General features: G+C 39.3%; 1 protein-coding gene across 2 annotated transcripts in view; it reads right to left on the reverse strand.

Moving 5' to 3' along the window:
* GALNT7 (polypeptide N-acetylgalactosaminyltransferase 7) overlaps window positions 1-14095 on the reverse strand; it is a 147747-nt gene that overhangs the window by 46117 nt on the left and 87535 nt on the right. For both annotated transcript variants that reach the window (XM_063458167.1, XM_063458168.1), the window contains exon 4: window positions 3603-3769. In XM_063458167.1, the coding sequence (XP_063314237.1) occupies window positions 3603-3769 (167 nt within the window). The remainder of the gene's footprint in view (window positions 1-3602; window positions 3770-14095) is intronic.

Raw genomic sequence — 14095 nt, forward strand, 5'->3', positions numbered from 1 at the left:
TGCAATCTTTTCTAAGGCCAGTTCTTGTCGCTCCTGCTAAGAGCTTGTCTAGCTCCTCTGACCTAAATCCTGCAATGCAACGCCAGCTCTACTTCAGTGCTCTTTGTAGGATCCTAATGCACTGAGCATAGTGCAAGTACTACTATTGATGAGCTTGAGATACGCTTGTCGGGGACAGTTCCCTGGTGTAAATATGGCATACTTACTTACTACAATCTAGCCATGGGCCACACAACTTATAAAATATGGATGTGATATTGTGGAGGATAGCAGTGAGATTGTCCATGGTCTTGCGGTCTGTAGTAAAATATTTGTTAACTATTTTATATTATCGTGTACTGTAACACACACACACACACACACACTTTCAGTCCCATTGAGAAGCTATTGAATCAGGATCCTCTATGTGCATGTGTCTGCTCCTGCTCCTGGCTATTAATGCACGCTGGTCTTAGATGGGGTCTGTGGAGGAGAGCACACCTGCAGACGGGCGCAACTGCACAGTTGCCTGGGAGAAACAGTGGGGGAGAAAGCAGGCACACTCAAGTAGAGCTTGCCTGTCACTAAGCAAACGGACGGAGGAAGAAAACCTCTCTGGATGTTTAACAGCCACGGAGGTGTTTTAGAATGGATTTATAAAAGTGCCAATTTCTCATGGCAATCAGCACTTTTATAGAGTGCAATTAAAATGGGATACTTCATGCACAAATAGCACTTCAGCAAGCTAACACAGTATGAACCCATACTACATTCCCTAGCTTAAGGAGTGGAATATGAAAAACATCAGTTTGGCAACTGCATGCCTTGCCCACCAGTAATGTATTAATATTAACCCTTTCACTATTTTGAGGATTTAGGATTGCATACAGACGGTCCTAGGACAATGAGAGATTCCTGAAAAACCCTGTTCCATTTTCTAAAAATATTTTAGTTTTTAAAACGTTTTGCAGTAGGTCTATTTACTTATTTGGGAATAGTCAGAGAATGTTTCAAATGCATTCCTGACTCATTGACAAACTAGAAATGTGAAGGGAGCCAGTATAAACATCTGATCATATATTTCTAAGGTTTGAGGTAATAATTGTGTGAAAGGTAGCAACCAAAGCTGGAACACGGCAGTTGTCTGTCCTTTGAACGCCACTCCTAAAATTAAAAGGAGACCTTTAAGTCTTTGACAAAGGCCCACAAACCCCGAAATTCACGTCGCACAGAGGGGGGTGTTGTGTCATTTCTCCTTTTTTGGGGGGCATGCACCATGTGTATTTAGTTATTAAGTTTGTTCTACATTAGTAATATGATTATCAGTATCTAGAGGGTAAGTGGACTTCCCATATTAGGGGAAGTTGAGGTATTCAGGGAGATTACTTTTATGTGTTTCGTTCACTTAGGTTCACTGAAGCCTGGTATGGTAGACTGATACGAGGTGGTAATGTAGACACTGTTGAGACAGGGTCATGATAACTGCATATAGATTTATCAACCATGACTTATACATACCATTCACGTGCCTTTATAGATGGTTGTATAGTAGATTCTGTTGTTACTGGGTCAAGGCAATTCACAGAAGACATTAAAGCGGATCTGTCACTTTCTGAGGTCTTTAAATAAATTACATTGAGCCCCAACAATGACATTATCACTCGGGATCCGGTGGCCAGCAACATGAACATGTTCTTCGTGGGAGCTACCATCCGCTTCTGTCTGTTCCACTTCTGCTCCTGGCACTTCAGCTGTCAGGAACCAACAACAGTGCTGTACTCTTGCGCATGCATGAGAGTATAGCATTAAGATCTATTGAGGATCCCCTGAGACTGCAGGACACACCACAGAATGGTCTTAATTTTCCTGCAGCCGTCACTGGTGATAGCTGGGGGAAATTAATACCTTGACGGCAGTAGCTCTGCCCAGTTTCAAGCTTTGTCAGGTTAGTCCCTACTTTGTTTCAGAATATATTTTGAATGGGTTAGAATTTCAGTGAAGTATCAACACTGTCAATCTAACTTTTTCTTAAAGTTTCTAGCTTTATTCAAGAGTCATTTTGGGGATGTGGCGGGTGGTGACAGTGCTGCTTTAGTGCACTTTACAGACCCCATATTAATACACTATATACAAGGCATTTCAGTATTGTAGCAATAAAGTACAGGCACCAGATAGATGGAGGTATAGTAGACATGGTTAAGGTAATATAGCAGTGTCCTACCTAGGAAATTAGTGGAGTAGAGTTAGCTGGTGGAATTTTGAGTTTAGTTTAGTCCTATAGTTACCTCTGTCTTATGTTCCTTAATGTCCGAATTACCTTTCTGTTCTATCTTCCATTTTCTCCCTTTTTGAGTTGATGTTACTCACATATGAAGCATGAGAGCATGTACCTACACTGTGTAGCATGAATACTAGGGACGGATTAAAGCTAGCATTGTAGACTGTTTACACAAACAACAGACTTCTAGGTACACTGGGGATATCGAATTTCCCAGTTGTGCTAGATTAGCAGAGCTGGGAAAACACTTCTGATTTCCTCTGGTTACTTACCTAGCTCACCATCTGCTGACTACACAGGTCCTTCTCTATATGTTGCATTCTACATACTTGGTGTCTCCTGTTTTACTCTGCCTACTTTATGACTCTATTACATCACTTAGTTCATTTGTATCCAAACAGTCTTCTTCACAAAACAGTGATTTCGAACAGGATTTTGGACTAAGCAGGTTTCCTTCCTCGAAATATGCTGCAGGAATTGAGTCTAAGAGAATATTCACTAGAAATGATATCCTTGGTGGATACCCTGTCATTCAGAGTATCATACACTTTACATTTATTACAGATAATTAAAGACAAATAGAGACATATCTGCTTAATTGTTCCCTCTACGATATTTTTTGGTTTATTTTTATTCTGAACCTTAAAGAATACCATGCTACAATCTATTACTTGTAAAGGAGGACTGAAAATGGTTTTCAATGGCCTTGATGGTGTGCAAACACAATGTGTCATAAAGGAGTGTGTTAGGCAGCTTGAACACTAGGTGGAGCTAAATGTTAATTTACTCCTGTGGATAATCTATGATAGAGGGATGTGCACTTTGCTTCTGTTTCCAGATTATTTCAAGAAAATGTTTATAGTTCGTTTCGATCTAATACCTGTCTTTACCCTGCACGCATACATGATTTTCTTTACAAAGTAACAACATATTCTGCGTCAACCAAAACAGAACACTCCGAAGTTAATGCAGGGTTCACTGTTGCAACCATTATTGTGAATAGTGTAATTTTACGGACACAGGCAGGGAGACAGGGACGGTATTTTTGCTTATGCCCTTTAATATAGTGTAGGTACCACCAGTTGGCCTGACATTAACCATTTGAAGCTTTCACTCTTCGGTTTATTTAAAAAAAATATTAATGAGTGTCATGTGAAGATGCAGTGGTGACCAATAATTCAAGAGCATTGGTAGGAATCTGTGAGTAAGGCCCCTTAGGCACTGCATCAAATGCAGTGCCTATTCTTTAGCTATTCTTTAGCTGCAAATTCTTTAGCTGTGAGAAGAAAAGGACACTGTCTACAATGACAATCACTGAATAATGGCTCTGCTCACTGGCACTTACCTTTGTTACTGAAGTCATCAATCATGACAATCTCTGCAAGGTATTTTCTAGGTGTCCTTTTAATAACACTGTGAACTGTCCTCATGAGTGTAGACCAACCTTCATTATGGAATACAATGACAACGCTGGAAGTGAGCAGATTGTCATCATAATTCCAGAACTTGCACCTGAAAATGAAAGAAGAGATGTGGTTATGACCAGTATTTATCTGGAGAATATACAAGGTCAGAATGCATAATTGCGCAAATAAGAAGTTAGCTGTCTACAAGCACCTGGGAGTCCCGAATCTATTTATAATTTAAGAACTAGACACCAAATTGTTAGGCAACAGTTTGTAATTGTTTTAAGGTGCATGCTTTAAAAACATTGCCATAGAAACAGAGGGTTTTAAACTATAAACAATGGCTGAGTGACAACAGAGTGCTCGGATAGAAAAACAAGAGAATAGCATGTAGCACTTGGGAAAGATTTAGGGTCTGGGATTCTCTGATTTTGGTGGGTCAAGCTGTGCTAAGATGCTATGGCCTGTCTTTGATTTTCAATCGGTTTGAAGCATCTTAAAGGCACCCCTAACCTTAAAGGAACACTATAGTCAGCAGAACAACAACAGCTTATTGAATTTGTTCTGGTGAGTAGAATCGTTACCTTCAGGCTTTTTGCTATAAACACTGTATTTTCAGAAAAAATGCAGTGTTTACATTACAGCCTAGTGATAACTTCACTGGCCACTCCTTAGATGGCTGTTCGAGATCCTTCCTGCATGCAGACACTAAACTTTTCTCATAGAGATGAATTGATTCAATTCATCTCTATGAGGAAATGCTGATTAGCCAGGGCTCTGTTTGAATTGTGCTGGCTCTGCCCCTGATCTGCGTCTTTGTCAGTCTCAGCCAATCCTATGGGGAAGCATTGTGATTGGATCAGGCTACCACTTCTGCTGGTGTCAGCAGGCGGTGGGCAGGTCAAAAGGAAACAGGGATAAAGCCTGCAGCTTCAGGCTTGAATACAAGTGAGATTTTAATATATTTAGGGAGGCATGAGGGGACCAGGGTGGCTAGATGGAGGTTTTAGCCCTATAGGGTCAGGAGTACATGTTTGTGTTCCTGACCCTATAGTGTTCCTTTAAGTCCTCCATATACAAGCTTTTTCCCCCCTGGTTGCATCAACATACCCTTGTCTGCAGGCAAGTTAGTTTGTAAATTAACAGGAAGAAAATAAAAATTGAGGAAATAATCCAAAGCCCCAGAAGATAAATTAGGGCTGGTGGATATTTCCTAGGTAATGCATACAGTCGAGCTCCTGGTTAGAGGGAATAACCCTCAAACATGTATAGGTATAAGAGGTATAGGAGTCCTAAGTAGGAGAACGACTAGAGTTATAGGGAAGAGAACCCTACCTTTAATAGTTCTAGGGAATAATAGGACAAAATAAAATAAAAATAAAATGCCGCCGCAAGGGGGAGAGACTAAATAATGCTCAGGGAGGCGATGGAAACAGAGTCCCACGATAGAAACACAACAAGTGTCAAAAGACTAACAAGATGCAGGAACCACAAGGTTGCACATCAATAAAAAATGAACCATGAGCAAGTGAAAAAAGAAATCAGGTATAGAAGAGGTAAAAGGGTACAGGTGAGAGTATGAGGGTCTGGAGCCTCACTAACATAAACGTAACCTCAATAAATCTTTCCCTAGAATACCTCAGCACTGTGGACTAACCACTGGTGCTTACCTAAACCACTCTCTCTGCCTTGGTCTTAGTCAAAAAATTAATACATAAAAAAAATAATAATAATAATAATTGTGCATTAAAATATATATGTGCAACCAAGGACAGTGAAAAAAAAACCAAATAGCTTGACGCGCGTTTCAGCATGTCAGCACGTGGTCGTCAGGAGCAATCCCCCTTATGGCGGTATTTTAGTCTTATTTTCTTTTGTTCCATTATTCCCTAGAACTAACAAAGGTAGGGTTCCCTTCCCTATTACTCTTAGTCGCTCTCCTACCAAGGACTCACTCCCATTGAGGGTCCTTATTTTCTTATACCTAGTTTGTACAGTAGCTTCAGGTCATTAGTAGAATAACATATACCACAAGCCATGCTGAGGCAGAGATATTAGGTTATGGACAAAGGGAGGGCCAGGATGTTTAACAGATTCTGAATATCCCTTATATCTGCAGATTTGTCGCAGCTGAAGGACATTCAGATGTTAATATCTTTGGAAATTATTCTGACACTTGTCCCCATCAGGATTAAGGAGTGTGCATTATAATGACTTGATATATTTATTATTTGTGAGTAACAAGTGTGACCATAAACACTCAGACTTGGTTTTATGCACACAAACAATACAAGGATTGCTGTATACTTAAAAAAAAAAAAAAATCACTTAAAAACAATTACCAGCTTCATGGAGTATCCAAAATTAGAATTGTAGGCAAATCATTTACCAACCCTAGTACAATTTGTAGCTGCATATTCCCCATAACAAAATCAGACAATGCAATTTTCTAATCCAAGAAAAATCTTCTCACGGTCAGTGGAGAAGCACAAATGCTGCATGAAACAAACAATCTCTCACATCGCACCAGTGTGCAGATAAAAATAAACTCACTCTACAATAAAATGACTACTGAAACATGTGGGCTAGGGAGACACCACATGTTAGAATGCAGACAGTAGTCTATTCACAGTTCTCTCCAATAAAACACTTTACAGAGGTAAAATAAAATAAAAAAAAACAACCACTACTATAAAAGAAAACTATTTTGTTTATAATTCAGCTATTTTTACTTCGTGTAAATCACGGAAGCGGCCTCTAGTGGCTGGCAGGGAGACCGCCACTAGAGGCTGGATTAACCCTGCAGTGTAAACAGCTGCAGGGTTAAAACTAGGGGGACCTGGCACCCAGACCACTTAATTGGGTGCCTATAGTGGTCATTTAACTATTCCCTTATCCCACAAGCTACAATGTGTTTGTACACATCCCTTGATCTCTGGCCAACTCTTCAAATACACCCTGCAACCTTATGTGTTAACTCCCCATTATTACCATTATATTGTATGCATACCAGTCATCTTCCTAAGCACTTTCAGGAATATTCACTAAAATGGGAATAGCTGGCAACTCAAAGTGAATTCCAAATTTAAAGATGAAATATTCAAACTAAAAATAGAATTGACTTGGAGAATTTTTCCAATTAGTATATGCTGGATAAAATCTCCTCTCTTCCTGAGGTTCTAATTGTCTATGGGACTAATACAATCTACAATATATATATATATATATATATATATAGAAGGCGTATGCCTGAAATTGTGGGAGGGATTTTATGGCTATTTAAACCCAGCAAATCCCCTTACTCACCTGTCTGCGACGATTTCGGAAATTCCCTCCCACCACACCCTCTTCATATATCATTATACCTGGGTGGGCCCTCTTTTGCAGGCCTAACCTCACGTCGGTTTCGGCACACCTCAACCGACTTTCATATATTAAAATTACACACAGTTTAATGTGCGCCCCTTCCATAATCCCGTACACAAATATATATATATATATATATATATACACATATACACACATGCAGATACACATACTTGAAAACTAGAAAAATCTCAATGTATCCTTCCTGGTAAAATATTTGATAAATTATATATATAAATGTGTTTTTGTTGAGCTCATTTGCATACGCCTACCCAGAATCCCTTGCAGTAATGAGAGCACTGTTAAAATTAGATTTCTGTGGGAAAAGCAAGTCTTATGGCTTGACTGGTGTGTGTATTTGTGTTTAGCAATGTTTTAACTATATATTTATACACACACACACACACACACACAGATTAAAAAAAAAAAAACACCAAGCGTGATGCAAATTACTACACTAAAAGTACATTGACAAACTCCAGAGAACATCTGCTCTCTGTTGTATGTGTGAGCTGAATGGAGGAGACAGACAGCGACAAATGTTTGATTCTTACAGCAGCCATAAAGTCCTCCCTCTTGAAAATCAATCTTGCAGAAAAGCCTGGCATTTAGAAGCATCTGCAAGCAATTTATTACACAGATTTTTTTTTTTCTTCAATGACTCTTGAGACAATTTTTGTTAATGGGAGCGGAGACAATCCTATAATAAAAAAACAGTGTAGGATTTACATACAAACAAAAGTCTGTTTACCTGGGTTTAGTTTAATGGTCATAACACAAGATCTATGTTACAGGGCGGCTAGTGAAACAGCCAGAAAACATTATTCTTTTTTCTTCACCAAAGCAAAAATCTTTTAATCTTTTAATCCAGCATGCTTCTTTTATAATTCTAAATAAACCCATGTCCCTTTTGGGATTCAACACTATGACATGAGAAGTACTATTCTCTCTTGTTGGCGCGTTAAATATTTTGTAATTAAAGTGCTTTTTAAACATGCAAAGCAAACATTTACATTTATGGTATAATAGCAAAGAGAATACAGCCAACTATTAGTAAGTAGCTGCTAATTTAGACAAAAGGTTTTAGGAGGAAGAGATATGAATGGAAAAATGGATTTAGACAAGGAAAATTGAAGACATTAAAAAATAAATTATACTTTAAGCAATTGTTAGGGAACCCATATACATATTTGTTTTTTTTCCACAGTACATTTTTGTACAGCTGAAGACAAAGAAGAAAGTGAAGACTAAATAGGTCAACCAAGAATGTTGAAACATTATGTGCAGCTTGGCATGCTGTCTGTATATGGACCTCTAAATAAAGGTTAATGAAATTTACAAAATAATTTTAGACAGTGAAAGAAAAAAAAAAAAACAATAAAAAAGTGTTAGTCCTTTCAATGTGAAACTGAAATATTATAAGAAAGAAGGGTTGCCCTGACACAAATTTAAAACTTAACATTTAATCAATTTGATATTAAAATAAATATTTTTGAAAAATGTATAATTACATTCCATTCTGCTGGCAGAATAGTTATTTAGTTTTGAATGATATTAGGTGCCCTCGAAGGCAAAGTGCAGTGCATTGAGACTATATATGCAGCTTTTCCTGCCACTTAATTATATGTATATACTTTCTTTTTTCTCTCTCCATTTTTTTACTTTTTCATGTTGTTCACTGTATTCATTTATGTAAATATACATTTTTCAAAAATATTTATTTTAATATCAGAGTGATAAAATGTTAAGTTTTAAATGTGTGTCCGGGCGACCCTTCTTTATATTAGAAACTTACACCCAGGGTTATCCCCTCAATATGCCCATGACAAAAGGATAATTGAGCTCCACATTGTAACTGAAAGTGAAATATGATCTATTTCACTTATACACGACTAAAAGAGAGTTAAAGGAACACTACAGTGTTGGGAATACAAAATTGTATTTATAGTCCAAACTATTTAGACTGCCAAGCCTCCAACAAGAGTGAAAATACGCAATTTACTTATTCCTATTCCTCACCAATAATAAATTAATACAGCTTTTCTAGTAACTTGACTAAATATGTGGATAAAAAAAAAACACACTTAAAGGGATACTATAGTGTTAGGGATACAAACCTTTATTCCCAACACTATAGTTCCCTCTGGCTCCAACCTCCCTCGCACCTCTGGCCAATAAAGGGTTAAAACCCCTATAATCACTTACCCGATTCCAGTGCCGATCTGCACTGGGTCGGCCCTCCACCTCCTCCAACCGGAACCAATGCCTTCTAATGGGGATTAACTGATGCTGGATGTTTCCATGCAGAGCCACTAGAGGCTGTATTAGTGCTGCAATGTAAACATTGCAGTTTTTCATTGCAGGACTAAGGGAAATAGGGACACTGTACCCAGACCACTTCAAATAGCTGAAATGGTCTGGGTGTCCTTCCGGTCTCTTTAATATCTCCATTGGAATAAAAAGTGAACTAATTAAATTCTGGGTAGTTGATCCATGAATCCTGGATAACAAACAGAAAAGATTTCCTCTAGATCAAAGTAAGCACAAATTGACACAAATCTTCAGAGGATATATTATATGATAATTCAAATAAAAGACTTAAAGTAGAAAGAATCACAAAGAAAAAAATCCATTGCTTACAATAATTTACATATCAGCAGTAGGTGGTCTTGACAATTGAAGATTAATATTTTAAACTGAAGCCTTCGTAGATGGCAAATGGAACTGGCATCGTCTCAAAGGTTAACAGGTGCCCAGGGGGATCGCATCCAGAGGGTAGTGGATGCATGGAATAGCCTTCCAGCTGAAGTGGTAGAGGTTAACACAGTAAAGGAGTTTAAGCATGCGTGGGATAGGCATAAGGCTATCCTAACTATAAGTTAAGGCCAGGGACTAATGAAAGTATTTAGAAAACTGGGCAGACTAGATGGGCCGAATGGTTCTTATCTGCCGTCACATTCTATGTTTTTATGTAATTAATAATCCTATGTATCTAAATCCTTTATCAAATTCTTGCGGGCTAAGACAAAATTGAAGAGCTAAGTAGTTTGGTTCTATGGCTTGGCTCGTCACAATCGAGGACGAGGTGAGAGAATCTAATTTGTCAGGAACACCTGTGTTCAGATAAGATAACAAATGTGTCAACCATGGGGATCAAATCTCTATATCTTTCATGCATCTAGTGTCCTCCACTCTATTTATCCAGTGTTCCAAAGAAGGGATAGAGACCGGTTTCCAGTACACTGGGATAAAAGCGTAAGCCTTCCCTGGCAGTAGTCATAGTAATGTCTGGTGGTGTAGATCAGAAAGGGAGTTAGGCCAGCCTAATAGAAATTGTGATGCAGTGAGCGTCGGTAGTCTGATAGGATCAGATTAATAAGTGCTATGACTTGTCTCCAGAAGCTTGTATATCATTACAACGCTACCAGATGTGTTCCATAGAATCTTTTGCCCCTGACTTCTCCAGCAGGTGGGTGTAAACAAGTGCAGTAAAGAAGGGGTCCTATACCATTTAGTTATTCTATTATAAAATGACTCCCTTTTAGATAGACAAACTGCAGCCACCATTACCTTTCCAAAAGTGTTTGACAAGTATCTGTCTGAAGGAATTCACTGTAGTTATGAACAGGCCAGGCCCAAGACATTGTGCTGCATGGGTTCATGGTAGTGCTCTGGGAGCTCACAGAACCTCTATCAAATAGTCTGCAGCTCTTCACCCGGCGGAACTGAAGACCGGAGGCGCTCTCTCAGGGCAGACTGATTGGAGGGGCCCGGCATACAAGACAAGCTACTAGGCCCCCTCCTGGTGTTGGACCTGCGGTTATGGACAGAGGACCCGACAGATTAGTCTGCCCTAAGGCGATTTAGGTGGCTGGAAGGCCTTAGGCGGCCGCCTAAATTACCTAATTAGAGAGCAGTCTCTGGCATATAATGACAGGGCAGCAAAATGCCGCCCTTGCTAGAGGGCCGCCTGGAGCCATGGTCCCACAGAGACCAATGGACTGGCTGGCCCTGGTTATGAGCTCCATTGGAAAATAGCAGGCATTATTCTTTAGGTCCCCCTGGAACACTTCAAAAATTGGTTTACTAGTTAAAGAAGAAAATTCAGCGCTAGGCCAAGGTCCCGGCACTAATTCCATGACGTCACAGCAGACGACGAGCAATCAAATGAAAGGCTTCTCATAGACAAGCCTTTAATTGGACTATTTAGCAGTCTCAGAACGCTGGTGCACAGATCAAGCAAGAGGAGAGGGTGTGGGGAGGGAAAGAGTAAAATAAAGTTAGCAGAGGGGATCAGGAGGCGGGAGTGCTGCAGGCAGGGAGGGAGGGAGACACAAGAATCAGGTCACGTCTGTTGCCAGCATACAGTGCACACGAACGACTGAAATAAAATATGCACACAATTGACACGAGGCAACTCAGAATTCTGGGATGCCAATGTCACATGTGAGGGGTTGTACCTAGCCCCCACCATGCAAGTGCAAATAACTCAAGCTGAAACACTGCACAGCCAGATCTCTTCCTCCATGACCACTTCTTACCACTTCAGAAAGCATAGGTGGTCAGAGGCATTGGAATAATCCTTTAAATCACCCACACAAAAAAAAAAAAAGTTAAATTTTGAGCTCTAGTATAGCGCTGTAAAATATACAAATGAAGAGTAAAAAGTATTTGGTGACATTAATTTAGAAATATAATGAAACATACTTAGGAAGGTTCTGCTTCAAATTGCTAACAAGATTAATGTATACGGTAGTATTACTTAGAATTTTCCAGTTAAAAAATAAATAAAAATGAAAGGGGGACAAAATGCCTTAAAATTAGAAAGGAGGGAGATAACATTAAGAATGAAACTGCAATGCTTAGAAGCTATTGTTAGTTTGTTTACGGATGTGTAATAGGCCTTACCACTTAGGGGTTACTCAAGGACAGTTTAGAGAAACGGTGTTCCAATGAAAACTACATACATCAAAGGGACATGATTAGAAACATTTTAGCCTCAATGTTTTATTCCAAGATTACAGAAGCATTGCACAAATTGGTGCAATTAAACATTGAAATATTTTGCCATCTAGTGGGCACTCTTCGCATTACAGAGAACAACAAAAGCTCAATTCCCACAATGCACAGGGGTATCTTTACCTGAGCATACAACTTGCAGCATAATTACCTGGCATCTATGCACAAGTAAGGACATGGCTCTGTGCTCTAGAGAAACACTTTCCGCGGAGAATACACCTTGGCAATGACACAGATTGCCTGGAGGCATCTGCTGCCTGTGTGGAACAGGTGCAGCCAATGAATGGAAACATAAAAACTTGATGGGAAACCTTCGGCTTTTAGTGTAATCATTATATATATATATTTAAAACAGTCTTAAAAACGGCATAGATTTTTTTTCTTTTCGGATTCACATGAACGCTGCAATTGGCACTACATACTTCTGGCATATTGTGATTCTGTGATGGGTGGTTACATTTAAATTCCTGCAGCACTATGTAAAGGAAAAGATGTATAACAAAATACATATACTGCGTCATGATATTGGGACTAGTCTACAAATAGAGTTTCTAATGGTCGAAGGATCATGTAAGTTACAATTAATGAGCAGTAGCAGACTGCTTTCCGAAGTTTCTGATGGGTAAACACATATAACCCACATACCTACTGAATGGTTCCCTTAACATCAGCAGAAACCACTGTTCTATTAAAAGCTACATCCACAATATATATATATATATATATATAGATAGAAAAGTAGAAAATGATAGCACTCCCAGGACTCCAATTTAAGATTTAACTTTTAATCATTAGTAAAATAAAAAAATTGACGTTTCAGTCTGCCATTTGCAGACTTTCATCAGGACTAACACATACAAGACTGGTACACACATATATACAGAAATAAAAACAAGCAATTAGCTTACCCACCACCGGAATACACTCCCACTCCCTGTCTGTCCGGTCCGAAAAACGCGCGGGTTCCGCCGTCGGTCACGTGTGCGTGCGTGACGTCATCACGTGGCGTCGGCGTCATTACCGCGTCACGTGATCGGCCGGAATACAGCTTCATTGGGAGGCTGTTGCTATGCGACCAAAGTGTCCATAGCAACTAAAATAAACATAAACACTGCTCGAGGGACATTTGCATAATATGTATATCGGTTATAACCCCAACAATCTGCCCAATCTAATTCATTATCAAAATATGTGATACACATCTAGCCCTTGATAAAATATGTACATAAAGTACTAAATGTAAAGGCAGAACAGGCTTATCAATAGATTTAACGACCAAGCAAAGCAGGCATGTGAATCAAACCAGAGAGGATCTGGAAGCCAAGAAAGATAAAGTAACAATACATAATAATAATGATAACTTGCATGAGCTCAACATCTAAACGTTGCAGGGTAATTACTGACACTGGCAGTCATACATCAAACACCTATGTATCCATATCCAACTATATTGCAACCCATAAATCAGAAAAAGAGCTACTGCAAAGCTAGGGATATCCACTAAGTGGAAATTAAAGCAAATAAAGAATTGTATAGTGGGAGGATGTCTCTCCCCAAATATATACAACACAATAGTCTGTACAAAAGTACCAGGGGAACGAGCAGTACCCTAGTTAGTAGGGAAGCTAGGGTGTATGCCTATCCCCCAGGGTGGGCATTACTTCCCCCATTCTGCCTCCGCAGGGTACATAGATGTACAAATAAGTAAAGAAAAATAGGTACCATACAAATATACCCAACAACGTAACTGACTAATAATCTCAGTCCTAAAGCAGTGTATTTGAACTATACCAAGCTCTTGAATATACAGGGCACAGCCCTAGTGGGCAATAACACTAAGGTATCATAATGACCTCAGATAGTACACAACGGTGTAACGGGCCTTACAGGAGACCTCTACATCACAACACGCTGGGCCATAGAGGTGGTACCTAGACCCATTGGATGGGTACCAAACTCCCACCACAGCTAGTGTTAGAGTGAGCATATCATAGAAAAGCAGACAGTGAATACTTCTCATTCAAGCCATTGGGGTGGACAGTTTGTA

Source organism: Pelobates fuscus, chromosome 6 (genome assembly GCF_036172605.1).
Source record: "Pelobates fuscus isolate aPelFus1 chromosome 6, aPelFus1.pri, whole genome shotgun sequence".
Classification (NCBI taxonomy): domain Eukaryota; kingdom Metazoa; phylum Chordata; class Amphibia; order Anura; family Pelobatidae; genus Pelobates; species Pelobates fuscus.